At 36.2% G+C, this 16,784-nt stretch overlaps 1 protein-coding gene across 1 annotated transcript in view; it reads right to left on the bottom strand.

Moving 5' to 3' along the window:
* Positions 1–16,784, bottom strand: part of LOC126413335 (myosin heavy chain, clone 203-like) — a 235,317-nt gene that overhangs the window by 165,321 nt on the left and 53,212 nt on the right. The window contains exons 3-4 of the mRNA XM_050083246.1: positions 15,960–16,190; positions 3,200–3,408 (exon numbers count right to left, since the gene is read on the bottom strand). Coding sequence (XP_049939203.1) covers positions 3,200–3,408; positions 15,960–15,990 — 240 coding nt within the window. The 5' untranslated portion in view covers positions 15,991–16,190. The remainder of the gene's footprint in view (positions 1–3,199; positions 3,409–15,959; positions 16,191–16,784) is intronic.

The raw sequence follows: 16,784 nt of genomic DNA, 5'->3' as shown, positions 1-16,784 counted from the left end.
CATTTGGTGGTTTTTCTTTGTAGGTCTTGATGCAAGCAGGAACCTTTAGAAACATTTTCTTTGTGGATGAAATCAGTTTATTTACATTCACAAATGTGGAATGTATTTCTTCAGCAAAACAATGTACTCCAACCTGTTACTGTTGGTTTTAAAGACTGGAACCACTTATTCTCATGCAAGATGTCCCTAAAAGTCTAAATGGTGGTCCATGTGTGAATCCTTTCATTAAGGAAAAATCTCTAGTAGAATTAGATACTGAGCCCAAGGCCTCCATGTGACAGACAGACACACTAAGCTGTCGGCTATTTTCTGTTTGTTTTTTTATTTTTTACTAACATGCTTTCTTTTTACTGTTATTATTATTATTATTATTATTATTATTATTTTCATTATTCTTAATACTGTTGGCACTGTTTATTACAGCCATTGCTTCTCTTCAACACTCCACATCTCAAACAATCGCGAATCTCTGTCTATGAGGACTATTTAGAAAGCAAGTTCCATCAATTTATATAAAGAAGCCCATACATTGACAGCTTTTATATACAACTTACAGCTACAAGTGCCAGCTATTTTTCTACATAATTGTCCCCTATATTAAGGCACCTGCCATACCAAGGAAGAAGTTTTTACCTTTTTTGCCCTCTCTGTAGAATTTTGCTGCCTGTGAGTCAAGCTGAGTTTGTAAGAAGTACTGCTACTTTTGGTTTTACAAGGTAGTAATAATCATACTCCTTATGTTTCACTGTTTCCTGAAACTTTTGAAAGTGAGTGCACTCTTTGTCTGTTGGGTGTGGTGTCTTGCCTATTTAATGTCAACAATGCCTAAACACTACTGGTCATGCATATGTATGCGAGCTAGGAGTTCCGTAAGGGGATCCAAAAGAAGTGGTCGCATGCACTCATGCATAAATGGTCTGAAGAATAAACTAGAAACTATGATTACATGTTGAAAGTATTTTCTCAGATTGTAAGATACAGGTATTTTAGTGGTTCACTTCATTCACAGAAAGACGGGCGGAATTATTCATGGAACTGGAAGACACAGGTTGATGGTTGTTGGTTAGCAACTTCTTTTGGTGGAACAAATGAAAAGGCTTCCATGAACAGTGATAACCTGCTTGTTAATGTGGAAATGCAATGCAGCAATGGTTACTTCAGCATGAATGTGAAATGAGCTTAACTGTTAAAACAAAACTGGATGAGTTTAGGCATTGTTAAGTGGTGTGTTACATGCCAAAAAAGATAATAAAATGAAGTAATCTGAATTTGTGCTGTTATTATTTCAAAGTTACTTTTTTCATTTTATAACTGAGGAAATTTAATATCTGAAAAGTGTACAAGACACATTATCCATATTAGGCATATGGCCAGATTTATTTCTCTTTGTAAAGCTCCCATTTTCAAGTCCTATAGCAGCAAAACCAGTAAAATATATATATGTAAGAGCAGTACTGGTTAAACCAATTGGTTTAGCAAATACTGTTAAGCACTGGTTTGCTGTTATGCCACATATGGACTGGAAGAATGTAAGAGCAGCTTTACATGATTTGATACTCTCCTTTAACTCACTCTCATCTTCAAACTGCCGAGAACTTTACCATTTTTTCGTCTTGGGAAACAAGTGAAAATCATTGGGTGACAAATCAGGGCTATACAGTGGATGATCAAATAATTCCCAGTTGAAGCTGGAAGTCATCTCCTTCTGCAGCATACCAATATTAACATGGCTCCCAACCTCTCTGATTTATGAACATCAGTCAGAAGCTTTAGGACCCATCATGCACAAAATTTGTGATAATCAAGCTTATCAGTCGCAAGTTTGTATACCGTTGTCCACGACATACGATGGGAAACTGACTAAGAATTCTGTAATTGTGAACCAACAATCATCTCCATTCCATCATTAATCTTTGGAACATGTTCACTTGTCAAAACAAATAGCTATGTACTTCTAACATCACCACAGCATTCATCTGAGCTGCCCAAAACAAAAGGCACTATTGTCTTACAGCAATATCGCTCACATTGTTCTCTCTGTATACTGCAGAAAGTTCACTATGACTGACTACAGCTTCCATGTTTTTCACACACAGAGAATGGATTACGGTATGTAATCCACAGACAATGGGAATTTTGATGATAGTGGCTCTTTTTATTTACAGTAATAGTGTAAAAAGCAGTTCAATAATCTTTTCATGTCGTTGCCAGAGTTGTACTGAGCTGGGTGACACAGCTATGCTAAAATCACTCTGCAACCCACACACCAGACAGTAACGGAACTTGCTTTGCGAACAGCCCTCATATTTTACCATGCCTATGAAGCTGTTGTTTGTCTAGCAGCATATCGTTACCATCTACAAATTTAGATATCATCTCTTGAACTACATTGCTTAATTTCTCCTTTATCAACAAATCTAACAATGGAAAATCCAGGATGGAATGTAACAATATTATGAGAAAGAAAGTTACTACTCACCATATAGCGGAGATGCTGAGTCGCAGATCGCGCTTATGTCTGTCTATTGTTGTCGAAGGCCTTAATGGCCAAAAGCTATAATTGTGATTGTCTTTTTGTTGTACCTATCTGTGACTCAGCATCTCCGCTATATGGTGAGAAGCAACTTTCCTTCTCTTAATATTATCAACAAATCACTTATTTTCATTTACATATAATGCCTAATAGTTTTATTTACCACTCTGTAATTTACAACTTTCAGGTTCTGTTTCTTTTTTTCTCCCAATCTGTTAAAAAGGAACATCACTGACTCCAATACTTTGGAAATGTAGCTAGGATGTCAGAGCTAGTCAAGAGATGTTTTGAAGGTAGCATGCTAATGAAAGGAAGCCCCAGAGACTGGAATCAAATAAAATTAGGTCAAACAAATCCTCATATTACAAAAGCTTGCTGTGAGCTCTAAGCTAACATCTCCTACTAGTTATCATTCTTATTGTATTTATCATTATAAAGTTTAAATTTTCGTTCCTAGTGAAGTTTTACATCAGAAAATTTTTCACACTACTGGATACTGTCATGTAAACAGAAAATGCATTTAATAACAAAAAGTAACATTCAATGTATTTTGGTTTTGTACAGTTCCAGTACAAATGTTATAAAACTCTAACATTGTACCAGTATCCTTATATTATTATGCACTGTTCAATGTAGACATCAACAAATCCATTTGTTCATACTTACTGAAGTAAGTTCTCCTATGATTTTATCCATCGCCTCTTTTATCTGCTGCAGCTGCATTTTCACACATGTCAAGTGACTGTCCTTTTCTTTCAGTTCTCTTTCTAGACCATGAAGTTTTTCTTCAGTGTCACGCATCTTCTGCTCAAATGCGGAACGAGCTGCTTTCCATCTACTGGCATCATCAACATGTTTCTCTCGTACATCCATCACTATACAAAAAATGAAGACTTAAATAAGTTCTGCAATAAATCTCATTTCACACCGTCCCGTGGAAAACATACTCATTAACTTGTATTTTTTATGATATAGTACTATTCTTTTAACACAGCACAATAAAAAGGAATAATTTAAGCAAGAGTTGATAACAGAAAGAGAGACAGAAATCTAATACTATTGTCAAAGCACTGAAGGTAAACAGAGCATTGGCAGACATCAACATCTACACCCATACTCTGCAAACCACTGTGAACACATCACTGAGGGCACTTCCATTGTATCACATATTACAATTTTTTGCAATGACCCTTATTGCGTAAGTAGCTGAACTCAAACATATCAGCAGACCATCAATGTGTTTCTTCCAATTTAATCCCTCATCAATGTACACACCTAAAAATTTTGAATATTCTACCTTAGCTATATGCTTCTGATTAAGGTCTATATTTATTAATGGCATAATACCATTTACTGTACGGAACTGTATGTACTGTGTCTAATCAAAATTCAGTGAGAGTCTGTTTACAAGGAACCACTTAGTAATTTTCTGAAAGACATTATTGACAATTTCATCAGTTAATTCTTGTTTGTCAGGTGTGATTACTATACTTGTGTCATCAGTAAAGAGAACTAACTTTGTCTCTTCATGAATATAGAATGGCAAGTCATTAATATATATTAAGAACAACAAAGGACCCAAGACCGACCCTTGTGGAACCCCATTCTTGATAGTTCCCCAGTTTGAGGAATGTGCTGATCTTTGCTTATTATGAGAACTGCTTATTTCAACTTCCTGCACTCTTCCAGTTAGGTATGAATTAAACCATCTGTGCACTGTCCCACTCATGCCACAATACTTGAGCTTTTCTAGCAGAATTTCATGATTTACACAATCAAAAGTGTTTGAGAGATCACAAAAAATCCCAATGGATGGTGTTCAGTTATTCAGATCATTCAAAATTTGATTGGTGAAAGCATATATGGCATTTTCTGTTGAAAAACCTTTCTGGAAACCAAACTGACATTTTGTTAGTACTTCATTTTTACAGATATGTGAAGCTACTCTTGAATACATTATTTTCTCAAAAATTTTGGATAAAGCTGTTAGAAGGGAGATTGGATGGTAATTGTTAACATCAGATCTATCCCCTTTTTTATGCAAAGGTATAACAATAGCATATTTCAGTCTATCAGGGAAAATGCCCTGTTCCAGAGCTCTATTACACAGGTGGCTGAGAATCTTACTTATCTGTTGAGAACAAGCTTTTAGTATTTTGCTGGAAATGCCATCAATTCCATGTGAGTTTTTGCTTTTAAGCAAGTTTATTACTTTCCTAATTTCAGAGGGAGAAGTGGGTGAGATTTCAATTGTATCAAATTGCATAGGTATGGCCTCTTCCATTAACAGCCTAGCATCTTCTAATGAACACCTGGATCCTACTATATCCACAACATTTAGAAAATGATTACTAAAAATATTTTCAACTTCTGACTTTTTGTTCGTAAAGTTTTCATTCGATTTGATGGTAATACTGTCTTCCTGTGCTCTTGGTTGACCTGTTTCTCTTTTAATAATATTCCAAATTGTTTTAATTTTATTATCAGAGTTGCTGATTTCAGACATGATACACATACTTCTGCATTTTTTAATAACTTTTCTTAATATAGCACAGTAGTTTTTATAATGTTTGATAGTTTCTGGGTCACTACTCTTTCTTGCTGTCAGACACATTTCCCTTTTCCAGTTACAAGATATTTTTATACCCTTAGTAAGCCATGGTTTGTTACATGGTTTCTTATGAGTATATTTAACTATTTTCTTGGGGAAGCAGTTTTCAAATGCATTTACAAAAGTGTCATGAAATAAATTATATTTTACATTGGCATCAGGTTCATGGTACACCTCATCCCAGTCTAACTGCTGTAGGCTTCCCCTGAAATTTGCAATTGTTAAATCGTTGACTGAACGTACTACTTTGGAGGACTGTTTAGTACTGCTGAATGGAGCTATGTCATATATTGTAACTAGCTGTGCACCATGACCAGAAAGACCATTCTCAACAGGCTGAGCATTTATCTGGGTAAACTTATCTTGGTCTATAAAGAAGTTATCTATCAGTGAGCTGCTATCCTTTACCACCCGAGTAGGAAAATCAATAACGGGTGTCAAATAGAAAGAACTGAGTAATACTTCAAGGTCATTTTTTCTATTACCCTCTTTCAGAGAGTCTACATTGAAGTCCCCACAAATAATAATTTGCTTCCCCGTCTGACAGATAGCACAACAAGAAGTCCAAATTTTTCAGAAATAGATGAAAATTTCCCGATGGGGACCTATATACAGTTACAATTATAAATGTGCCTTTATTTAATTTAAGCTCACAGGCTTATGCTTCTATATGTTTCTCTCCACAAAACTCTTTTGTTTCTATGCTTTTTGCACAATGATAACTTTTGACATATATGGCAACTCCTCCTTTCTCCATATTTTCTCTAATTACATGTGCAGAGAGCTTATATCCCCTTACATTTACCTTAACCATATCAGTAACAATGTGATGCTCAGACAGGCATAGTATATCTATTTCATCCTCAGCTTCTAAATCTTCTAAACAAACCAGAAGCTCATCTATTTTATTTTTTTAAACTGCCAATATTTTGATAAAATATACTTACATTATTTTTAATTACACTTTTATGAGGACCTTTCCTTATTCTAACATTTGTAGTACTCTCCTGTCTGAGTTTCTCATTGTGCTTAGGCCTAGTTCCTATACCAGTGGTCACATGGTGTTCAGAGAGGCAGATTATGTCAACTGGGTTGGGTGACTGTAATTCATCAATGCAATTACCTAGGACTGAGATACAACTTGGTGGAGATAAAATTTCTGGTGATTGGTGAAAATTTATAATTGACAGCTGTGATTGGTGATCCAATGTGCTAGAATTGTGCTGTTTAATTTCTTTCCTAAACTGAAGATTTGTTTCAATCCTGACCTCTCGTAGAACTTGACATCTTTCTGTCTTACCTATCCTAAAAAAGGTGCTGCTCAAACACGTGTAACCACTGGTATTTTACCATTCATGGCAGTGCCTCCCTCCCCTTAAATTTCCTATTACCCCAGCCAGTTTACCTTTCCCTTTCTTGTTGAGATGTAGGCCATGCCTGGTATAGTCCCACCTACTGAGAGAATCAACAGGAACCACACCAATATGAGCCCCCGCACCCGACCCAAGCAGCCGTTCCAACTCCAAATTAACTCTCCCAACAGAAGAGTTCAAATGAGACCGGTCATGGCATCTCAGGACAGATACAAATTCGACATTGGTGTGTCTCGATGCCGACGCAATCTTTACCAGGTCACACTCTATACTGTACCCAGGATCTCTGTCGATACTGTTCCCTGGCCCTCCCAAAATAACCACGGTGTCTTCCCTGGTAAATCCTTTACAGAGTGAACCTAAATTCTCTGTCACCTGATCCAGACTAGCACTTGGTTTGGAAAGGATAGACTGCTACTCACCATACAGAGGAGTTGCTGAGTTGCAGACAAGCACATCAAAAAGACTGCTATACATTTGAACTTTCTGCCACAAGACCTCGTTCTCATCAAGAAAACACACACACATTCATACAAGCATAACTCACAAATACATGACAACCGTCTCTGGTCACTGAGGCCAGCCCCAGTGACTTAACAGACCTCAGACAGAATTTCAAATCTTTTCCAAATTTTTCTTACTGACATCCCTAACAAAATAGTGGACAGAACAATGTGTATTGCTCACTTCATTTTTGCTCTTCATGCACTAAAACTTCACCGTCAGACAAGATGTTTTAACTTATTACTTCTTTATTACTAACTGTATTCCAAACACATCTTTCTGACAGTATCAACATATACCACTGAGTGTTCGTGCAAAATTATATCACTGTATGACATATAGTTATGAAAGCCATAAACACTGGATGCATAAAAAAGAACTATCTGTTTTATGTATGGGAGATCAACTGTTTAAAGAATTAGTGTGGGTGTTGGGTAGGAATGAGGGAGGAAGGGGTGACAGGTGCACGGGATAGGCATGTGATGCACAGTTGTCAGAGTTGGTGGGAAGCAGTACACACTAAGGGTTGCCACAAGCTTCCGAAAATGAAATTCCCTGACAATTCCTTGATTTCTTGACAAAGTTTTGGCGTTTTCCCTGACAAATTTTGAGATCTGAACAGGTAAGTTGACAAAAAAAAGAAAGACTTCTGGATTTCTGAATGTGTTATTAACTCTAATTTTGAATGAACAGCAGATTATTGTCTCCTTTACAGGATTTATTATCTGAAGGGTAAGTAAATATGTAAGTTGTGTGAAAGGATTTCTGTTTTTGTTAACAAGTCAACTCGAATTTTGAATTAACAGCAATTCTTTGCTCCTCCCATACAAGATTTATGAACTTTCCAGGCTAGATAATTCATCCAATCAAACAAGGAACACAAAAGGAATATGTTATGTAACATGACATCAAAATTAATAAAATACAAATGACAGCACTGGGCTGCATATAGTGACATTTTCCCTGCCAAATAACATTCAGTGCTTTGTCAAACAACAAAAATTCAAACAAACAGTTTAAATGAATCAATGAAAACCAGGCAACTTCTTTGTGAGAGAAATGATCTCTTCATCAATTCCACTCGAAAGGCAAAAGGGATCATTCCCATGTGTCAATAAATGAGCTTGATGAAATGTGGCGGGTGTGTAGAGGGAGCAAGATAATGCAATACATATTTTTTGTTTGTGCCCAGTTTCAGTTTTAAGGATTCAAGCACACCCCAAAAGATAATTTTGCATATTATGTTTGGAGGGAATATCTTTGAAATGACGGTAAATAATAAAGCTGGTTTCTGAAGTACCATTTTGGAAAAATATGCTGTACACAATGTCCTGTTAAGAGTATTTTCAACATACCTAATCAAAATATCTAAACAATTATTATTAGAGTAGTTATTTGCTTTACTTATATTTGAGTGGTCTTATGCCAGAATGAACTAAGCGACATTTCAAAAAAATTGAGTTCTTCACGATTTTAAAATTATAGGGTTTCATTTTGTCTTATGACAAAACGAACAATCTGACAACTCGCCTCATTTCGTTGCTGTAGCAAGGGATTTCTTTGGCAGAAGGTTGGTACTATTCATTCTCTTATTCCAAAGTGAACCATGCAGCATCACAAGATGGCTACCGCAGTATATAGCTCAGGCGCACGTTCCCACGCAATGGCAGAAAATGATGATAATTGTGAAGACGAGTCATTTAGTTCTAGTTCTTCTGATGTATATAAACCTAGTGATGGTGCCTCTCAATCATCAAATGGTAAGTGGATTTTAATAACTAATGATACTTTAGATTATACAATAAACTCATTAATAGGAGGTTATGTTGTTTACCTCACATGCCAGAATGAACCATGACCCCCAAGTAGTAAATCTAAGGTTACTGCACAATCAACAGTGAGTGTATGTTGATATTTCGGCCAGTGCTGCCATAAATAATCAGAGGAGAGAAAAAATTGACCCCATGGAAACTAATACCTCTTTATTTAGGGTAGGAAATGAGATTTAATGTGGAGATGGTTCACTCTGGCAGAACAGTTCCTGAAAGAATTGTATTTTGCAAATTCGTCAGCAACCAAAGTAATGAAATTGAATATCATAACTTGGTCTCATGATTGGCATTCTTAATCAATCAGTTTTGAAAACGAATTTGTAGATCTAAGTAATTTGTTTTTCAGATGAACATGAAATTTCTGGCAATAAAAGAAAAAAAAGGAAACAGGGAACAATGGAAGAAAACCCTAAGGAAGAAGAAGCAAAATAGTGGGGAAACTTACATTAACAGTAAAGGAGAGAGTGTCCCAGGAAAGACATTTGTTGATTTTAATTGTTAATGTAAGCAAAAATGCTGGTAAAAAATAAATTGTGAGGAGAAAAGAAAGTTTTTTGACACATTTTATGGAAGTGGGTCTTGGCATGTGCAGACATCAATAATACATGGTTCAGTTAAAAATGTTCCCATCAAAAGGGAGCATTCTAAAACAGACAAGAAGAAGTTTTCTAGGAACTATTATATCCCTAGTGTGATGGAAATGATGTGAAGGCGTGCAAAGAAACTTATCTAAAGACACTACAGATTTCTGGCAGCAGGGTGCAGCGAGCCAAAGCCAAAGCAAAGACAAGCTCTTTATGGGACCAGCATGGAAAACACATACCTCATAATAAAAGTGCTCACTCAGTTATTATTCACATTTATAATCACATTAATAGTTTTCCCAGTACATCGAGTCACTATTGCGGAAGAGATTCATCAAAAAAGTACTTGGACAGTAGACTTAATCTTAGTTTGATATGCAGATTATTCATTGATACGCTGAAAGAAGAAGATCCCAATGTTAAACCTCCCAGCCAATCACTGTACGAAAAAGTATTTAGACAAGACTTCAATCTCAGTTTCAAGCCTCCTCAAAAGGATACATGTCAAACATGTGACAGGCTAAACACGCTAATTACAGCAGAGGAGACACTTAGAGCTGGTGAGGCAGACACTGAGAAGCTACAAAGATTACGAAAGGAGCAGGAATTGCACCACAGGAAGGCTGAAGCTGCAAGAGATTGTCTGAAAAGGGATATGCAGAACTCCAAGACAGAAGATAATCTTACAGTTTTTTCATTTGATTTGGAGAAAGCATTACTGCTGCCAAAATTGACAACAGGTGTTGCATACTATAAACGTCAACTCTCCTGCTTTAATCTTGGAATTCATGACTTTAAAAGTGGAAAGGCAGTAATGCACTGCTTGAATGAAAGTATTGCTTCAAGGGGAGCTCAAAAGGTAGGCTCTTGTGTATTGAAGTATGTCGAATCTCATGATATTGGTCCCAGGATGGTAGTATGGTCAGATTCGTATGGGGAGTAAAACAGGAATTTTAAAATTATGACAATTTGGATGTATTTGGCTCAGAGTGATAAAACTAACACTGAGGAAATTAAGCACAAATTTGCTGAACCTGGTCAACTCGTATCTTCCGAATGACGGTGATTTTGGGGATATAGATAGGAAACCACGGCATTATCCAGAAATATTATTGAGAATGCCAGAGTGAAGAAAGGTAAATTTGAAGTTGTAAAAATTGATTATAGTGACTTCAAAAGTACTATGCTACATGAAAAAGCAATGACTAACAGAAAAGTAAATCTTTCTGGAGAAAACATTGAGTGGCTTAGGATTAAGGAAATGAGATTTTCAAAAGAGAAGCCGGGGTTAATGGAGTACAAATACAGCCACAATGACATGGAAGAATACTCTTCAGTTAATTTAAATAAAAGCTTAAAAGCTTGCCACTGTTCTCTAAGTCAAATTACACTACCTACACTGTATCCATTAGCGGGCACTCTATGCCCTGAGAAACTGAAAGATATTCAAAGCCTTCTAATGTACATACCCCCAATATGCCATGAATTCTATAAGGGTGTCAAAGTGGCTGAAGTATCAGAAATATGCAGTGATAGTAATGAAGAAGATGAGTAATGGGGAAGCATAATCATTCCCGTAAGTATATTCCAATGTTCTCTCCTAATTCCAAAAATTGCTTAATAATGCTGCATTACATAAATGCTGAAATTATATCTATGTGTTTCAGTTGCCAAATAGATCTATATATGAATATAGCATAAAAACAAGAAAACTTTACTTTATATTTTGTACTGAAGTGCATTAATGTGATGTGACAACAAAATAACCTGATGTACATGGACATTTTACATTGTTTCTCTGTAGTATTAAGTTTCAAACTGTAATTAAATAATGTGCTGCAATGCTCAAAATGCTTGTAAAAGTTTTTCACGCCCATTATGCACCAGACCACATGTATATTCATAAATATTTTTGAATAAATAAGTTGCTGTAAACTCAAAACTTCAGTCTTTTATTTCTCAAAACTAACTAAATGTCACTTAGTTCATTCTGCCAAAAGACCACTCATTTGTTGTATGACATAAACTGTAATTTTATGTTTTAAATTATTTCTTTGCTTTTTAGTTTACCCTTTCACAAACATGCATTTTATTAATTGAAAATAATTTTGTTTTTTAGTTTAATCTTTCACAAATGTGTATTATATTAATTGAAAATAATAAGTAACTCATTATTAGGATCAAAATTCTTACAATAATCACAATGTGTACATAAGTGCTTAAAACATAATGTTGTTTACACCATGCACATAAAATGAATGAACTTCCTTCACATAATGTACTCAACAGGGAATGCAATATAAAACAAAATTCAGCAGGATTTCAGACTGTCACAGGTGATGCTCTAAATATTTTTATTTTTATCAGGCATATTTCTACATCTATCTCTACATCTATACTCTGCAAACCACCATGAAGTGCGTAGCAGAGGGTATGTCGCAAAGAACCTGTTATTAGGATTTCTTCCTGTTCCATTCATGTATGGAGCATGGGAAGGATGATTGTTTGAATGCCTCTGTGTGTGTGTGTGTGTGTGTGTGTGTGTGTGTGTGTGTGTGCTGTAATTATTCTAATCTTATCCTCACGATCCCTATGTCAGCAATATGTAGGAGGTTAGAGTACGTTCCTCAAGTCCTCGTTTAAAGCCAGTTCTTGAAACTTTGTCAAAATACATTCTCACTATATCTTACATCTGCCTTGAAGAGTCTGCCAGTACAGTTTCTTCAGTATCTCTGTGATACTCTTTCACGGATTTCAACAAATCTGTGACAATAGTGTTGCCCCTCACTGTATAAGTTCAATATTCCCTTTTAGTCCTATTTGGTATGAGTCCCAAACACTTGAGTCATATCCTAGAACTGGTCACACAAGTAATTTTTAAGCAATCTCTTCGTAGACTGTTTGCACTTCCCCAGTATTCTAACAATAAGCTGAAGTCTACCACCTGCTTTACGCACAACTGAGCCTATGTGTTCATTTGATTTCACATCCCTCCTACTATCAGTTAATTGCTAAACATTGGCAAGAAGAACTGATTATGCACTAGAGACTTCAGCTTAATTATATTGCTTCCCAAGTGGAGATTGACATCAAAACCATTCAACAGAAGTAGATGAGAAAATCTTCTCACACAGTGCTTCCAACATCAAAAGCCATGTACATCCCACAACTGCACCCGTGCAGTTTATCCCTTTGGGATCACCAGATGAACAAGTTCACTGTCTTCAAGTACAATGTTCTATACAGTTCTATACAGTTCTTTCACATTGACAGTCATACTATTCTAATAATAATACAGAAGTTTCTTCCTCACTGGGAAAGAAAACATCTTCAGATATATTGCACTGTCAGACATTTGTTTACCAAATACTGATGCTGTCACAAAGATATTTATATTTAGGACTTGAAAAAGAAGTTCTCGAATTTTTGGTCAAAACTCACCATTAGTTTCTTTTAAAACTATGGAAAGGTGGGTGGTCAGTGAGAAAAAACCATTCTGAGCATCATACCCAAGGAATAGAAACTTGATCATTTGGTGATCCCAAAGGACTCGATGGCACTGGTACAGATGTGGTACATATACGGCTTTCGATGTTGGAAAAACCAGGATGGAATGTAGCAATATTATTAAAAGGATAGTTGCTACTCACCATACAGCGGACATGCTGAGTCGCAGGCACAACAAAAAGACTGTCACAAAATCAGCATCTCCGTAATATGGTGAGTAGCAACTATCCTTTTCATAATATTGATTTTCAGACCTAGTTCTGTTGAATGATTCTGATGTCATTCTACAGATGAGAAACACTATAATTACACTGCAGTCACTAGTACATAAACAATTATTTTCAACAAAGCTTACCAGTGTCCTGAAATATGCCTGATACAAATCAGGACATTTAGAGGATCAACCGCAACAATTACAAATCCTGATGAATTTTGTTTTATATTGTGCTCTCTGATGTGTGTATTATGTGAAGAAATTTCATTCAAATGGTTCAAATGGCTCTGAGCACTATGGGACTTAACATCTGAGGTCATCAGTCCCCTAGAACTTAGAACTACTTAAACCTAACTAACCTAAGAACATCACACACATCCATGCCCGAGGTAGGATTCAAACCTGCGACCGTAGCAGTAGCGCGGTTCCAGACTGAAGTGCCTAGAACCGCTCGGCCACACCGGCCAGCAAATTTCATTCATTTTATATGCATGGTGTAAGAAAACATTATGTTTCAAGCATTTATATAAAGCTTCTCAGTTTTGTAATTATTTTGTATCATAATAATGAGATACTTATTATTTTCAGCCAACAAAATACATGAACAAAAAATGGTAAAAAAAAGTAAAATGTAAAATAACACTTTAAAACATAAAACAAATATCATTACAATAAACAGTTAGACTAATAATGAATGTTAAGATATTTTAATTCGGTATGTTGACAATATTCTGACAGTACATTGCTTCCGGCATATTTTAAAAAAATGGTATTTCAGAAACCAGCTTTATTACACATAGATGAACGTAGCATGAATGCTTCTTTAATTTATGTTGTTACAAAAATTTTCATTTTTCAAATTTAATTAATGTGGTGGGGTATTCTGCAAATTTCATATTATTACAAAATTTGATTATAGTTTTCAAGAATGTTAATTACATATCAACTTTTATACGAAAAACATTTTTTTTATATATATCATCTTTCTGAAGATATTCCTCCAAACTAAATATGTCAAATTACCTTCTTTTTAACTCTCAAAAGTAAAACTGATCACAAGCAGAAAAATATGTATTGTATTACTTTGCCCCTCTACACACCTACCAAGTTTCATCAAGATCATTTCTTCACACTTGGGAATGTTCCATTATCTGTTCAGTGGTCCTATCGCCCAGTATCCATGACATTTTGGCCTTCAGTTCACTAATTTGCTGGACAATGGGACTTCTTCCACCTAGAAATTGTAATAATAATATTCCAACAACTGTTATTTTTATGAATTTGTATTTAGGCTACCATTTTGACTCCTTAATAGAGTCATCTTCAGGCCCTGTAGCATGGACAACAAAAGCATCCAGTCATACAAGTATATAACAGGGAACCTATATTTGTGCCTGGTTTCTATAGAACACTTCATGAACTTGTGCTCTTCATTCATATGACAACAACTAGTTAAAGAGTTTCTGTGGTTATTAACAAGTTAACTCAAACTTTGAGTTAACAGCAAGTTTTTACCACACAGGATTTATGAGCTTTCCAGGCTAGATAATTCATTTGGTTGAACAAGATACACAAAAGGAATACACTGAACAACAACTCAGATGTTGTTACATGTGTGGAGATCACACATTGCTCATGAAGTTTTCTATAATTTCAGGTGCAAATACAGGTTCCTAGTTATGTACACCTATAACTGGGTGTGTTTTCTCATTCACACTACAGAGCCTGAAGATGACATTATTGAGGAGGCAAAACTGGTACCATAAATAAAAAGCTATACAAATAATAGTTGTTGGAATGTTATTGTTACAATTCATCAGCCAGACACAGCCTCACATTTCACAACTGTAAGATGGAGTTACGTTACTTATCTTCCATCCAGCTCTTTCAAATTCTTCATCTTCTTCACATTATTTTTTTTTAGTTTAAAGCCTCACTATACTAAACCCTATCATTGCAATAGTCCAGAACCATTCTCTTGTTAATGTCAGTCCAGAAGACAACACCAGACAATTTCAGGCTGTCATGTACTTAACATATGGCTACCAATGTCTGTTTCTTGGTTGACTGTCATACAATATTTTGAGGCATCAGTCTTGTGACTGGTTTGACATGGCCCCCTTTTCATCTCAGAGTATCACTCCCAACCTACTTCCTCAATGATTTGCTGGATGTATCCAGATTACTGTCTTTTTCTGATTCTGCTGCTATTTCACAGCTGGAACACAAATACTTATGTATCTACAAATGCAATATTTCAAAGATGACTTTAGAAAGAGGTTTGTGAGCATTCTGACCACAAAGTCCCTGCACCCAGTCCTGAAAGTAAAAATATCTTTGGCAGGCACTTTTACATTTCTCAGCTCAGACTGTATAGCATGACCTATGTCAATTTCTTTGGCAGGAATAGGACTAGCTTCATCATCAGGTTTTAGATTACATACTGATTTCAGAGCAGATAATACATGGACTTACATCAGCAAGAGTAGAAGACAGGAAAGGTGCCATACGGGCAAGACATTGGAATTCCCTCAAGAAGGACGTGACCTGACCCGAAACAAAGGCAAAAAAGATATTTTAGCCAGCTCAGAGGATAAATGATACTGTGTGATGTCTTGGTCTGCCCATGCTGAATATTACTAGCTACATTACCATTAGGAAATATGACCAGCAAAAAAGTAGTCTGCTTCCCTGCAGTGGAAAAGGACACACGGTTTTTGACAGCCCATAGAGTACATAATATTTTCACCCTTGTAATATCATCCTAGATCAGGTACATTGAAATTTGACTGTCAGCTTACACAGCATTAGTGGCAGTGGTGGAGGCGACATCAGGCTGCAGTTGCTGGGAGGACAATGAACTGGACTTCAACTGCGAAAGTCCCAATTCAACAGTCACTGCCACATCATCAAGCATTAAAGGATCATGCCCAGTTATCTCACCAGACAATAGTGAGCATGATCCAGAAGTGCCAGCGTCCTGAAGACAATCCAGTATCCCAATAAGATGATGACATCACTAATGTGATTCACTGCAACACCAATGGAAAGTTTCCTTAATGAAAGCCAAAACTTGACATCAGAAAAGGAAAGGGCAGGTTACGTCAAGCCATGCAATGGCAGCTTCAGAATGCCAATGTCTGGTGGTCACTTTGGAGTGCCACCCTGTTGGCAAGGATTCCCGGCTCACCCGACATTCCTATTTTCCTCACTTATATTTTAAAGCAATACTGGAATATCCTTCTAACAGCATAACGTATCACCAAAACAGCAGGGTAAAAACAACATGATTGTCAAAAAAATATAGTCAGTAGGGGCATACAGAGCACTGGATAAGAACAGAAACATACTCTAGTGCTGGTACAGAAAACCCTTACACAGTGAGAGCTACACAAATTGGTGCAATGCAAAGTGACAACCTTACTCACAACATGTCCCCAAATGTTCATCCTGTTTTCAAATAACAGCTCTACAGTGGCACAGTTTCATTTTATGACCTTCTTTCACACTCACTAACTCTAGATCAGCCTCTAAGAGTCTATGTGTCACTTAACAATCATAGTACTTCATTTACCAAGGATTGACAAAGAAGACAAATGTCCACTGTCTTCCTGAGCACCGCAACT

Source organism: Schistocerca serialis, chromosome 7, assembly GCF_023864345.2.
Source record: "Schistocerca serialis cubense isolate TAMUIC-IGC-003099 chromosome 7, iqSchSeri2.2, whole genome shotgun sequence".
NCBI classification, from domain to species: domain Eukaryota; kingdom Metazoa; phylum Arthropoda; class Insecta; order Orthoptera; family Acrididae; genus Schistocerca; species Schistocerca serialis.
Note: the sequence above shows the minus strand (reverse complement) of the source record. Positions and strands in the feature narration are given on the sequence as shown.